A 13514-nucleotide genomic window follows, 5' to 3' on the forward strand; every position below is an offset into this window, starting at 1 on the left:
CTGCCAGCTAAGCATGCAAAGTTTGCGTTAGGTTGCGTTCGACTGACTGTATTTCGGAATAAGAATAAGCGGAATAGCTGTTAGATTTCTCTTTTTAAGTAATTTTGAGAGAAAATTTCTGCAAACATTCGCTGACACATGACATATTAAGAGCCATTTCTTACTCCAGTAACTCCTAAAACCTCTTATGAGCGATTTATTGTCATTGTTGCATGTATCCCTATTCTGGAATAGGCTCAATCGAACGTACCCTTAGTCTGTTGGCTGGTGGTAGATTCATGAACAGATATTGGAGAACGCCCCGCCTTCTCCCTTATTTACAGAAAACTCGGCCATAACGGCCTAAATCGTTTCTATTCAGAAAGACATACACCCCTTGTAACCGAATGTGCCGATTCACAATTGGAGTTTATAACTATTTTACATATTAAGGAAATTTTATCAACGCGTTGGTAGCAAATGGGAACACTTAGATTTTTATTAGTGTATGAACTTGGGGCTGGTGATTCTAGTGTCAGATAAGAAAATTGGTCGTCTTGGTTGTATGCTACTGCTGTGCAAGGGAGACGACACATGGCATTGCGCTTATACGAAGCTGGGCCAGCCAACGAGAACATTTAAGCAAAAGCAAAAAAGCAAAAAAATGTTGTTTCCTGTTTTCCAGATCATTTTGTGTCCTTTTAAAGGAATATTTGTGTAAGCTAATTCATTTTTTTCTGTTTGGATAATTAGCGATGATCTTAAGTTGTAGAATGTTTTAGGAAACGGGATTTTATTCTCAAATTTACCGAGTTGTTGCAAGCAATTTGCAGGGCCCCACAGAATACCGCTAAGGCGAGTGGGCTCCCTGGATAAATATTATTATTATTATTATTATTAATTATTATTATTAATTATTATTATTATTATTATTATTATTATTATTATTATTATTATTATTATTATTATAAGCTTTACGAAAATGCTAGCTGGGCTTTCTTTCGCATTTTTAACGTCATATTTGCTCCTCCGAAAAAAAAAGGAATTATAAGAAATTTTGAGCTGCCATTTTGGTAAAGAGAACCGTTAGATTTTCCTTGAAACTAAATCCGAATTTCAGAGACGATTCAAGGTCTTCCGAAGAGAGGTCCACCGAAATGAATCGATGGGTGACCCTGACAAGTTCAATGGAAATGCTGTGACATTTGGTTTTCCCGAAAGTATCTTGCATCTTAAAAATAATACTGAAAAATAAAATAAATGCGAATCTTAATGACTTAATGGCTTTCATAGAGGGCTACTCGTCCACTTAGTGTTCCCAGGTCGAATTAGAATTTGGGAATGTTGATTTTCAGTTGTGGAGTAAGGAAAACTGGAGTACCCGGAAACAACCCTCGGAACAGGGAAGAGAACCAACAACAAACGCAACCCACATATGGCGTCAACTCTGGGGATCGAACCGGGCCACGTTATATATATTCAGTGGATGTGAGTGCTCTCACCACTGCGCCATCCCTGCTCCCCAACTCCCCGTGGTAACGTAGTTAAAGGTTGACACCAAAAGACTATGAGGTAAGAGAGCGAATCCCTGTGCCCCATGATAATTATTTTCAATCTTTTTTTAGCTCGCGCCATGCCATTTTGAGTTTAAAATTAAATGACGTCACTCAAACTGACCAATAAGATGTCGACATTAAAATAGCAACGCAAACAAAAATAGATTGAAAAAAATTTTCATAGGAAGAGGGGCATGTATGGGGAATTCGAATTCGCCCTGACTCTTACCTCATAGTCTCTTGTTGACACATTTTGGGGATAAGCGCTATAATAGTAATGAGCAGATTTTGATTTTTGTTTGTTTCTTGATACGTGCCTACATTGATGATCTTTTAGTTTGTAACCGATTTTTGTCTCACAGATTTTTTTAGGAGAAGACATCATGTTATCTATTGAATAGAGTAAAGTAGAGGCGTAAAATCAAGTGCTACCTGAAATGTAAAATAAAACAAGATGAAATACAACAAAATGTAACGAAAAAGTAAGAGCTTAAAAGTGAAAAAGTCCGGCAAAGAAGGACGTTCATTCTCACCATAAATAAATTAAACTTCTCCGGAGAAATAAACTCTGCCCAGCATAAAATTAGTTAGCTACGTTGTAGAAACCATGATTTCGTCATACCTAGATTTCGGACGGCAAACACAGCCTGATCTACCTTGGCCCTGCCATTTGGTCCAAACTCGATATATCTATTCGATTGTCTGAATCACTGGGCACTTTAAAAAAGCGTATTAAAGTTGTTAATTTCACAAGCCTGCTAGACAGCACTTGTAAAGACCGTTTTTTTATGTAACAACTAATTAACAATTAGATTATGTGCTCGAGATTTCTATCAGCCCGAATCAACTATCACGCATAGAAATCGAGAGCGAATAATCTAATTGTTTTAGTATAAATCTACTAGTCGTTCAAAACTAAACAAGTAAATTATCTATTCCCTCATCGCAGACACTTCGAAAACGTGAAGAAGCGAGCGCCATTTTGTTGAAAATCGCTACTCACTATCTATCACAGAATAGATAGCGAGTAGCGTAGCCAATCAGAGAACGGCATTCGTGATAGAACACTAGTAGATTTATACTAATAACCGATTTTACGTGTGGACGTACATTTTATGTATTTTATTGATTAGTAGATTATTTTGTTAACTATTAGACAAGTAATTGTAGTTAGGTGTCCTCAATTAGTGTACACTGTATGCTAGCGACTTTGACACTATAATAAAGTTCTTACTTACTTTTACTTACTAATTGACTAGTGTGACTCCATTTGGATAAACATAACAAGTGTTTACAATGTCTTATGTCCACCTTTTGATCCAGCTCAAATCAGCACACGAGAAAGGTGTTACTGTTTGGCCACCAAACGCAAGTCAAAGCAGTGACGCACGCTCAAAGCTGCATTGACCTTCTGCACTGAATTAGCGTCCGTGTGTCTAGCTTACCTGGGTTGCTTAACATTTATGCCACCCACCTGGATGGAAATTTTCGGCACAAATAAGAAATGATTTAGCTTGTCTTAACAGAAGATGATTAACATGCAAAATGTATGAACATCAGCGGTGTATCCCAAAAGGAGTAATAGAAATGCATCACTTTGACCAGAAGCTCATAATTTCAGAATAACTCCAAATGGAATGATGAGTACCATTTGATTTTCCGACCTTAATTTCCAGGCTTTTCATGTAAATGGTAAGAACCCCTGTACTTGTTTCTCTGTAAGTAGACCACGAAACGGATGCAGTCGTCATTCAGAAGTTAGCCTTGACCCAAAATCTTTCACTCCACCAGTCCGGCACAGTTGTCAAATTTGATAACCGGGACCAAAACAAACTATTAGCCAATCAAACCTCAAGTTACAGTTCACGTGACATGTTATCGTAGTAACCATCTTCTTTCAATATGCTGGCCATTTCAATATGAGAACACTTTAATGTCTTTAATGGGGCTCTAATTCAACATTCGATTTCGGTCGCACAGTGAATTGAAAGGAAAGGTTTAGAATAGGAATTTTGACCTGACATCAGGAAAATACGAAACAATCTTTGTCCATAATTAACTGACAAAGCTCATTTTGATATCTATCGAAAGCCTCATAGCGTCGTGGTGGACGGAGGAAACCTCGAGCGGCTTTGGCTAAAGAACAGAATCAGTCCTGAGCGATAGCCGATCAAAAAGAAACACTAATCCCAAGAAAATAACTTCCATCAAAGATGCTTGTTTATTGCAGAAATATTAACATGATTTGAACTTCTTGTTGCCTTGCTCCTCTCCTTCTTGTCCTTCGTCAATCTGTATGAATGAAGAAATGAAGAAATTTTGCGTTATAACTAACTTTTAAAATGGGACTTCAAATAAATTTTGTTTCTTTCTTGTACCAGGGATTTCGAAAGTGCAGGAGGCGATGATTCGATTGAGTAGCGACGTGTGTTGAGTCGCTTCGATCTGTCCTAGATAATTGAAGCGACGTACTGCAATAGAAGTAAAATAAAAAAATAAAATAGAAGTGCAACGGCCAAGTCCCGTTTAAATTGTTCTTGAAAGGGCGTATTGAGGTTGTTTGCTGTGGCTCAAAGCTCGAACTGTTGTGAGTCTGGCATTACACGGGCTTAAAACACCAAGCATAAATTTGTAAAGGATAATTACATTTTGGGAAATTCGTAAAATCGTACTGTGAAGGCATACCTCAACATCCGGCATGTCACCTTCATGTTCATCACCGAGCTCTGAAATCACTCGCTGTGGTTACTGTCGGCTGGCTGGTTATTAATCTAACGACGAGAACAGAAATAAAAATATTACAGTCATGTAAATGTAAGCTTAAATGTACCACCTAGAAAAATACGAACAAGACGCATATGTGCGTGAACTTGGGCTTCTTTCCTGGCATACCCAGCTGTAAACGCCAGAAAGTTGACATGATAAAATCTCAGTTGTCATTTGTTGATTGTTTTACAGCATAGTACAAGCAAGTATATTGAAAACAATGTATATTCCTGGTCTAAATTGTACCCTCTGGTTCTGACAGTAAAATCCGAGCTTTCAACCTATGTGTGCATCTATCTGGCCAACAGGATTTAGCAAAGTGGGCAGGGATATCTTGTGTTGGCTTCATCCCCCCCTCGCAAAAGTTTTTGTTTTTTGAAATAAGGGAATTCTGATTGAAATTGGTGTTTCGTGGAAATTTCTGTATGAAATTTGTCCTCGCGTCACATAGGCGAAATTTGATCCGTCTCCAGTGCATGCGTTTGTTTACGCAAGATTACGCAGTTGTCACGTTTTGGCAATTAAAATAGAGAGGAAAACAGACAGAATGCTTTCCTAAAGGAAAAGTTTATTCAGAAAAGTCTTTGTTTACGCCTAAGAAGGAAACGCTTATAATTCTAAATGCGAGACGGGAGACGCGAAAGCGATTTGAAGGAACTATCAGTCCATTTCGAAGCGAATTTATCAACCCGTGCGTGGCACGTTTTTCAAATTTTCGCTAACACTGTTCAGAATGTAAAGAATCGGTCAATTAGAATAGTATTTCAGTACAAATTCACGATCAAGCCTGTAATATTTCAGCCGTTGAATTCCCAGAAGTGCTAAAAAATTTTGTAGAAAGTCCGTGGCCTGAATAAGGATTTGAGATGTCCGCGCTCCGCTAACTCGTCGCCTGGATAAAACAACAATTTGTACTCGAAGCACAGTTTCTTCGCCGTTATTTCTCGGATTTCCGCTATTGAAACTGTTGAGTATTCCCAAGTACTTCTTCTTTCGATGTACCATTTCGAAAAGTTGTGTTTTCCTTCGGAAAACGCGAAAATCGTCGACTAAAAACTGGCCGACCCATCAAAGATTACCTGCGCATGCGTTTTAAGGCCCAGACGGCGATTTGTGACTGAATGAGGAAAAAAAAAAAAAAAAAACGAAGGGCAATTTTCAACTTGGTCTCCCTTTGGGAAGCCTAAGTAATTATTTCCGTTCGTATCCAGTCATATTAGTAACGATACTGAACAAGACAAAGACATGCAATTGCCAAAGAGGGATTTCCGGAACAAAGCGTTCGATAATTTTCGACTGAGTTGTTTATCAAAATCGTTCCTGGATAACTGTCTTAATTTTGAAATCCTATCCTTCATCACTAGACTTTCCCGCAGCCATGAGCTCCTTTTTCTCTTTATTGAGAAAGTATGGTACTCTGCCTATTTGCTTGCCAGCAACATCTCTCAACGTACACGCTTTCAGTTTCTTGGCGCTATTGGACATCAAGATTCCTCCGGTATTTATTCCACCGAGAGCAACTCGCATTGTAAGTTAAAACGAATCCCTGTCTCCAAAGGTTAAGTAGCTATTTTCTCTCGGTGGAAATCCATAATGCTGCCTTCATTTCTAGTCATCCTAGAAGCACAAGTAATTAACAATGGCGGTCAGTGGCGGAATCAGACCGCAAACCAAAATATCATAGTGCCCTCCGTACAATTCTTCATGCCCTCCGACAAATAAGTGTTGAATTGAAAGATATATTAATGAAGATCACGACATTTTTTCTTCGTGTACCACAAAAATTTACAACTACCTTAAAATTGATGGCAAAGACAATAAACATACCTGAAAGGGACTGTCATTTCGTACCACCTCTTCAAATCGCAAGGGAAGATCTCGCATAATTCTTTCCCGATGGTCTCCATTTTTGCAGGGCCTTGAAGTTTATTGTTCTATCGACGTTCAGGCCTGGAATTCTGGGTATGGAACGCGAACACAACCGAAAAATTACCGAAACTATTGAACGCTCTCCGAAAACTCACCGAGCTCTTAGCTGGCGCCATGTTGTGACGTCACGCGGTTATCAAATTTGATAACTGTGCCGGACTGTCCACGAACCGTCCATAGAGGTGTGTGAGCTCTCAAAATATTTAGTATTTGTATTTTCCCCTACTTTCCTGGGATGGGGATGGGCGGGGTAGGGATGACAATTAGCATATGTCGCCATGGCGGCCGGTCGTGTGTAAGACTGTTCCGTCATTTCGGCGCTAAAAATGGCTACAGTTGAGCAGGTCAAGACACTCCTCAAAGAGGAATTAGCGCCACTCTATTCTAACTTAGAAAATATGATGACATTTTCAAGGAACTCCAAACTGAAAAATGTCTGACTCAAATTTGTAACAACAAAATATTATAATCTTCTTTTGTTAGTTATTGTAACTTATTCACTTAGCTCTTTTTATTTTGAGTCTCTTCATTTTTGGTTCCTCACCTGTTATTAAATTGTAAACATCATTACGTAATATGGAGGCCAACTAGAGAATCGGATGGTTAACTTGGCCTCCATCCTCAATCGCTAACTCAAAATTATTCAAAATAAAACAAAATTTTACTATACAAGAATGTAATTATAGCAATCTTTCTTATAAATCATAAGGAAAATAAAGGTTGTTGTCGTTGTTATTTGTTGGGGGAGGGGGTGGGCAATCATTAGGAAAGGGGTGGGCAATCATTAGGAAAGAGAGTCCGAAGGGAGTTGGTTCGAGTGATTCTGGGCAAGACAAAAGAGTAGGGGACGTAGACCAAGGTGTGATGGTCTATCTCTATCTCTGATTTCATCTGACTTTCACATTCATGTGTGGGTTGGGTGGGTGTGTGAGATCAACATATGGACTGATAGCGACTGCCAGTGGTGTCTCTACATGCTGACGTCCGATCTTACTATGTGATATGGGCGGCACATTAATACATTACCCATACATATTATCCTGAGTGATAATACTTCCATTATCATTATCGTTGTCATTAATTTGGTAATAAAGCTTGTTGTTGTTGTAATTTGATACTGGTTATTTTACAATTATTCCATGCGCACGCGTTGGATATGTGATGATAGATAACCAACAAAACGTTAAGCGCCACATATATCGAACAAGTACGAGTGTAATAACCGTCTTATTAAAACCAATCACGAAATACTGCGAGATTTTTCTGATTCCTTTTTTGCAAGAAATACCAGGAATACATAAGACGGGTATGGTATAATGACTGATAACCCATGGCCGCTAAGCCAATCAAAGCTCTGGAGTTGCATTATCCAATGATCCAAGTTTTAATAATTCAATTGATTCCCCCTCACCAAAAATTATTTTTCGTGTCCTGCTTGGAGGGACCTTACGCGGATTTTTACGTTTTTGGACACTGTTAAAGAACTCTGCTTAATTAAATTAAACTACACTACATTATTTTCTCCTTCAAAAAATGTTCCTAGAGCATCAAGTGGAAGGTATCAAGTGATTTTCTAAAACTGAGAACAAACTATCATTAGGTCAGTTTAGTAATTTTCCAACTCACTGGGGACGAACATAGACAACTTTGCCCAGCTGAGTCAGGTTACCATGCCACCCATTTCCACTTTTAGTTAAACTTTTTGAAAACTTAAGTAGTAAGTAATTTGAAACAAAACAGGGGTACCAAAGGATACATTTTGGTGAATATCTGTTCGGAAAACCTTAATCGTCTCAGAAATTTGGATTACTGAGTTGTAAAGAAAATTTACACTAGTTTTCTTCAACCAAATCTCAGCCCAGACTTCGTAACACGGAAAACTAATTCTTTTAATTTATTTTCAAAGGTTGGGGCAAATATGTTGTTAAAAATGCGAAAAAAAAGGTCAGCTAGCATTTTCCTAAAACCAACAATTGCAACAGCCAATTAATTCCATTCCCTAAAACTTTTTGGGACTTTTAAAATTTTCAGCTTAAGCCGCATCCGAACAGATCATTCCGTATTAGCTCACAAAAATCTCTTTTTGAGCAGAAAGCGATCTAAGAAAATAGGAGACGTCATTTGTAAGTATTTTGTTTAATGGTCTCTTTAGCTGCTCCTATAACAAAAATGAACCATCACTTTTAAGTTTATTTAGTTTCATTACTTTTAAGGAAATGCTCAAACCAAAACATAGCCATGCCTCTTAACTGAAAGGGACCGTGTTCTGTATCATCTTTCTAAAGTAATGTATAAGCCAATTTATGTGCCAAATTGATCCACGCCTTCAATCACGAGTTCTACAAAGTCAAATCACTTGATCGCACCGCAGGTATCTACAATCAGGTATATCCTCGGAGAGTCCTGATAAAACTTGCTCTATTGAAGTTTGGCTCTTTTCTCTCTTGAACTGATTTTTGACAAATTTCCTCAACAGCTGTGGATTGTCAGTTTGTCTTCGCACCAATCCCGGTCTTTGAGCCTCGCTATTGTTATTTAAATCGTTAGACCCGTTTTCTGATCCTCTACGTTGATATGGCGAGCTTAAAGAACTAGAACTCGCTGAATGCTGCCGAGTTTTTTGAGCGCTCTTCGAGTCGCCGAAAGGCTGCAAGGAAAGTTTTCTCATTTTATCAGCCGCACTTTGGATTTCAAGTTGTCTAATCATTACTTGTTCAGCCATTGTTGCTTCCCTTTCTGTGAGAACAGAATCTGGGTAACATCGAATTGTCGATGCACTGTTACTCCGAGGTCGTCGCTTCAGACCTTCGGAACTTAATCTTGGCATGTTCGGATTAGATTCGGCTTCGTATCGGAAAGCGCTCGGTGAGGCCGGATCCAGATTCCCCATTCTTATGTGTCGTCTTGCCAGCAATGGGACTGGACTGCTGTATTTCCGATAAACAGATCTTTCAGACTTTTTCTCGACACTGCTGTCACTGTAACTTCTTCTGCTCCGAGGACGAAAAGGAGATTCACATGTAGACCTAGTACTCATAGCGTTCTGAGAGGCCGACCTTCTTCTACGCCCAGGACAAGGCTTGTACGTGTGATCAACGTCTCCCACCTCAGCGCCTGGTTCAGTTAAAAGCTTAACCTCAGAACTATCTGAAATCGAGACTTTCTTGCGGGGACAGTTCTTCTGTTGATGCTCCTCGTAAGTTGACGTGTCTTTGTTGTAGGTTTCTTGCGTCGTTAAATCGCAAGGCGTTTTAGAGAAAGTATTTTGCTCAGTAGAAAAACTATGCTCACCGTTAACAGCTGTAAACGTCAGTTCATCAGAATTTTCCCCTTGCACTTCGCGGCCAAGACAAAGATCGTCTTTGCTGGCTAACGTTGCAACACCTCTTCCACCTTCTGAAATCGATTGCTTGTAGCTTTGCACAGAAGTAAACAAATCTTCCTCGTCGTATTGTCTGCCGATGCTAGTCCCAATGCCAACAGAATGCCTTCTCTTTTTTGCCTTACCTATCGGAGGAAAGGGGCAAGGTGGAACACTTTCATCTCCCGTCACTTTATCTTCGAGTTTTGAAGAGACACAAACCCGCACCACTTGTCCCGGACAAAGTTCTTCAACCACGCTTGCTCTCCTTCGTAAAGAGCTTTTAGTGCGCTGAACACCGGACGCCGAGATCAAGTTAACCTTATTATTTTCATCACTGCCTTCCTCGGTCTCGCAAACGTTAACATCCACAAACTTTGAAGAATTTGCTCTCTCCGGGCCTTTGTAGAAGGACCGGGAGTATTTTTCTCGACGAATCTCGTAAAGTTTTTGTCGCACACTTTTCTCCTCCTTCTCCATCACTTTAAGTCTGGTACCCAACATTTTGTCCTCAACCTCATTCTTACGTCGTGCAAAATTTCCCGATTTCTCAAGCTTGAGAAAGCGAAACGTCTTTCGATTGTAGTTCATGGCTGTATCTTCTTTGCAGACCTCAGTTTATCTATCGAATTGACTCGACAAACAAGTTAATTATGATCGTGACAGATCAGTCGCTGGAACCGTGCCTATCTATATCCATGTTAATCCCTTAATCGACCAAATTGTTCTTACAAGACACTGCGCTTGTCTCAAAGGGCCTTAGGAAATAATGACTTGTTTGTTTAAGGCCACAGGAATAGAAACAAACAAAATTATTGCTTTCCTTTTATCATCTAAATATTTTAGCGCGGCTGAAAATAGTGTTTTTGTTTTAAATTCTTACTGGGAAGAATTCATTCACCTGTGCATTGTATTCGTATGAAAACTGAATTAATTAGTCTGGCCTGGTCAGTATAAAACATGGACTGTGGACTACGGAATGAGGTATAAAACGCGGACTATGGTATAAAATTCGACCTATGGTTAGCCTGTTTACGGTAAGCGGCCAATATTGGTAATGGTAAGACAAGATTAAAATCTATAGCAGTCTTAACAGAGTTCTTCAAAAATAACAGTGTATAAAATAATGAGTACCGAGACTGTAAACAGAAAATCTTTCTTTTTCCCGGCAAAACACTTTGATTTTTTAATACGTAAGGTTTTGCCGAAATCGTGCCCGGCATTTTCATTTCTTTTGGTTCGACCTCTTAGCATTTAAAACAATTTTTCAATAAAGGAATACAGAAGTATTATCTTAATTCAAACAATTGTTGTTGTTGTTGTTGTTGTTATTACAGTCTTCGGTCACGTGTAATTCAAGAGCGACGCGTTTTTGGATATTAATTACGAAATGTAAATTCAGTGTAGGGCGGGTTTTTTAGCTTGCATACCTCATGAACTGATCCGTGTCGCAAATCTAAGCGTTATTTGCGTCAACAAAATTCACCACCCCACAATCTTTTACACATATACTTCAAAATTGTATTTTCATAGCGTGCGAGTTCATCTCTCGTCGCTCAGAGCTGACAAATAGCGCCAAGGAATGAAAAGAGGCGGGTTTGCTAATCACATGCGGCTACCACTGAAACTATTTTCAGTGTAGCCTTCGCTAAAATGAAATTACATAACGGGATTTACTAGCTTACAAGTTATTGTTCTTGTCGGTTCCTTGAGCGATTAATGCAAGTTATTACCGTTGTGCATGTCGTAATTATATAATGCCGGCTTACATCAAATGTTTTCTTATCAAAAAGTTATAGAGTACGCAAGTCTTAGCATGTACTCGTTAATAAAACTAAGTCAGGCAAAACATGCACCGATGTAAACTAATGAAATATTTTGACTATTCCGGTCACGTTTTTACTCCTAGTCTACTTAACCGGCATTGATTCATCAAAACCAGCTAAAAAGGCGGTTTTCTAATCGCTGTGTTATCACATTTGTCCAGTCATAGTCGGTCGGGAACGCACATTAATAGGACGCACACCGTGCCTGCTAGGCCGGAACCAGTCAGAATTAAAAGGAAAAAAAAAAAAGAAAGAAAACTGGAATAGAAAGAAAGAAAATGCAAACAAGCCGACGGTGGCAAGCGCAGGAAAACGGCTTGATCGAACTAAATATTGGTTGTATTTATATATACAGGCTATGTTTCTGGCATTGGCATAGAATACTGCTAGCCAATTGCAAGTTAGCTGAGAGACCGGCCGGGCGAAGAGGAGCCATGTGTACTCGAAATTTTCTGCGGCGTTGTGTCCATCATGTTGTGGTCCTGAATGGGAATATTAGCATAACCATGTGCAAAAACAGATACTATAAAAGTAGCCAAGTATAGTACGGCAGTCGCTTTTCGAAGAACCTTCCCTAAACATTAAAGTAAAAATGGCCGCGTTAATTAGTGGAGACATGGGACTTGCATAAACAATTTGATCCTCGGATGATGATACTAACAGGAGAAAATTTAGCCTGCTTCTTTTCCTTCCCAAGCGGGCGCAAGGAGCGAACTAAAGCTTGAATGAATGAATGATAACTTTATTTACGTGTCAAAATACAAGACTAGCCGACGGAAATAAAATATCCTTCTTAGCAATTTTAAGAGGACCCTTCTGTAAACCACTTTTGTGATGTTGGCATCCTTATTAAAGATTACTCTCACTAATTGGGGATACAAGCTTTCGGGAAGAAAGAGCAAAGATAAACTAAAACAGGAGAAGGGGAGAGGAAGGGAAGGAAACGGCGTTTTTTCCTCCTTCTCCCCTCTTCCGTCCGAAATTATTTTATTTATTTATCTACCTTTTTGCTTCATTTCTCGCCCCATGCCTTCAAGAGTCTCCCTCGCTCTTGGAAAGGAAATCACTGCTGCACAGGCCCGCGTGGTGAAGTAGAAGATAAATCATCCAAAAACACTCCGTAGTTGCGTCCATCCAGACTGCCATGTATTGACGAGAATGTGTAACTCGCTACAAAGAAAAAAGCCTGAGTACCCAATGCATGGAATTGGAAGCCCCCTCTTGGGGTACTCCCTATAATGGACGGTACGGGGAAGCCTCGCCCGAAAGGATGCCGTTTTTGGGCTGAAGTTATGTACAAGGGTAGGGATTTCACGAGCTGAAGTATAGAAAAGGGCAGGGAAACTGTCCTTTAAGTAAATGAAAAGGCATTTCAAGTCTCGAACAGACCAACTTAAAAGAGATGCAGGTTTTCTACTGCAGGTATTTGAAAGGGGTACCATTTTTTTTATAGAAGGTAACCTTTTCTGTCAAAAATGGTTAATAAAAAGGTAAGGGTTGGGAGGGCGGGGCGAAACCTCCTTGTATAAAACTCTCTCGAGTACCTCCCCTCCCCATGCTCTAACCAATGAGTAAGAACGACCGAGCTTGCCATCAGCAGCCTGACCATCTTCCCGCAAAAGCAACACTGGACGCTGTTCATTGCAATGATCCTAGCAAGAAACAAGACAACCGTCATCTATGAACCCGGTAAATTTGACCTTGCTCAGCTCTGGTCTTCCTTGTATCTCAGTGGTTACAGTGTCCAGCCAGTGAACGGATGGTCGTCGCCCCTATACTCCTACTGGGAACTCTTGTCTCATGTTCATTTGAAACCGGAATATTACAGTTAAACTGTGCAGTTTATTATGATAGAGCCGCGGTTGTGCAGATCTCAGGAACGGTGTTTTGATAACCTTGCGTTCGACTACAGCATCCCATCAAAGCAAGAATAATACCTAAATTTTTCTTCGTTCTACGCAAACTCGTAGCGTATTCTTTAAACCAATAACATAGCTCGGAAAGTCAAATAAGACATGACGAAACAAACCAAACCAAAGCAAAGTACAGTACAGGTTCCATCCTCTACTGAGCCTGAAAACTTAAGGAGCCCTTGCC

General features: G+C 39.6%; 1 protein-coding gene and 1 long non-coding RNA gene across 2 annotated transcripts in view; both read right to left on the reverse strand.

Moving 5' to 3' along the window:
* Positions 1 to 12538, reverse strand: part of LOC146483763 (uncharacterized) — a 34100-nt gene extending 21562 nt beyond the window's left edge. The window contains exon 1 of the mRNA XM_085105606.1: positions 12421 to 12538. Coding sequence (XP_084961732.1) covers positions 12421 to 12445 — 25 coding nt within the window. The 5' untranslated portion in view covers positions 12446 to 12538. The remainder of the gene's footprint in view (positions 1 to 12420) is intronic.
* On the reverse strand, positions 3725 to 6384 carry LOC146483764 (uncharacterized). The gene is made up of 3 exons (XR_014863763.1): positions 6129 to 6384; positions 4221 to 4306; positions 3725 to 3827 (listed from the first exon to the last, which is right to left on the reverse strand). It is a non-coding gene; the product is annotated as an uncharacterized LOC146483764 (long non-coding RNA).
* Positions 12539 to 13514: the final 976 nt, after the last annotated feature.

Source organism: Pavona decussata, unplaced genomic scaffold (genome assembly GCF_977016875.1).
Source record: "Pavona decussata unplaced genomic scaffold, jaPavDecu1.1 SCAFFOLD_38, whole genome shotgun sequence".
In the NCBI taxonomy this organism is placed as follows: Eukaryota; Metazoa; Cnidaria; class Anthozoa; order Scleractinia; family Agariciidae; genus Pavona; species Pavona decussata.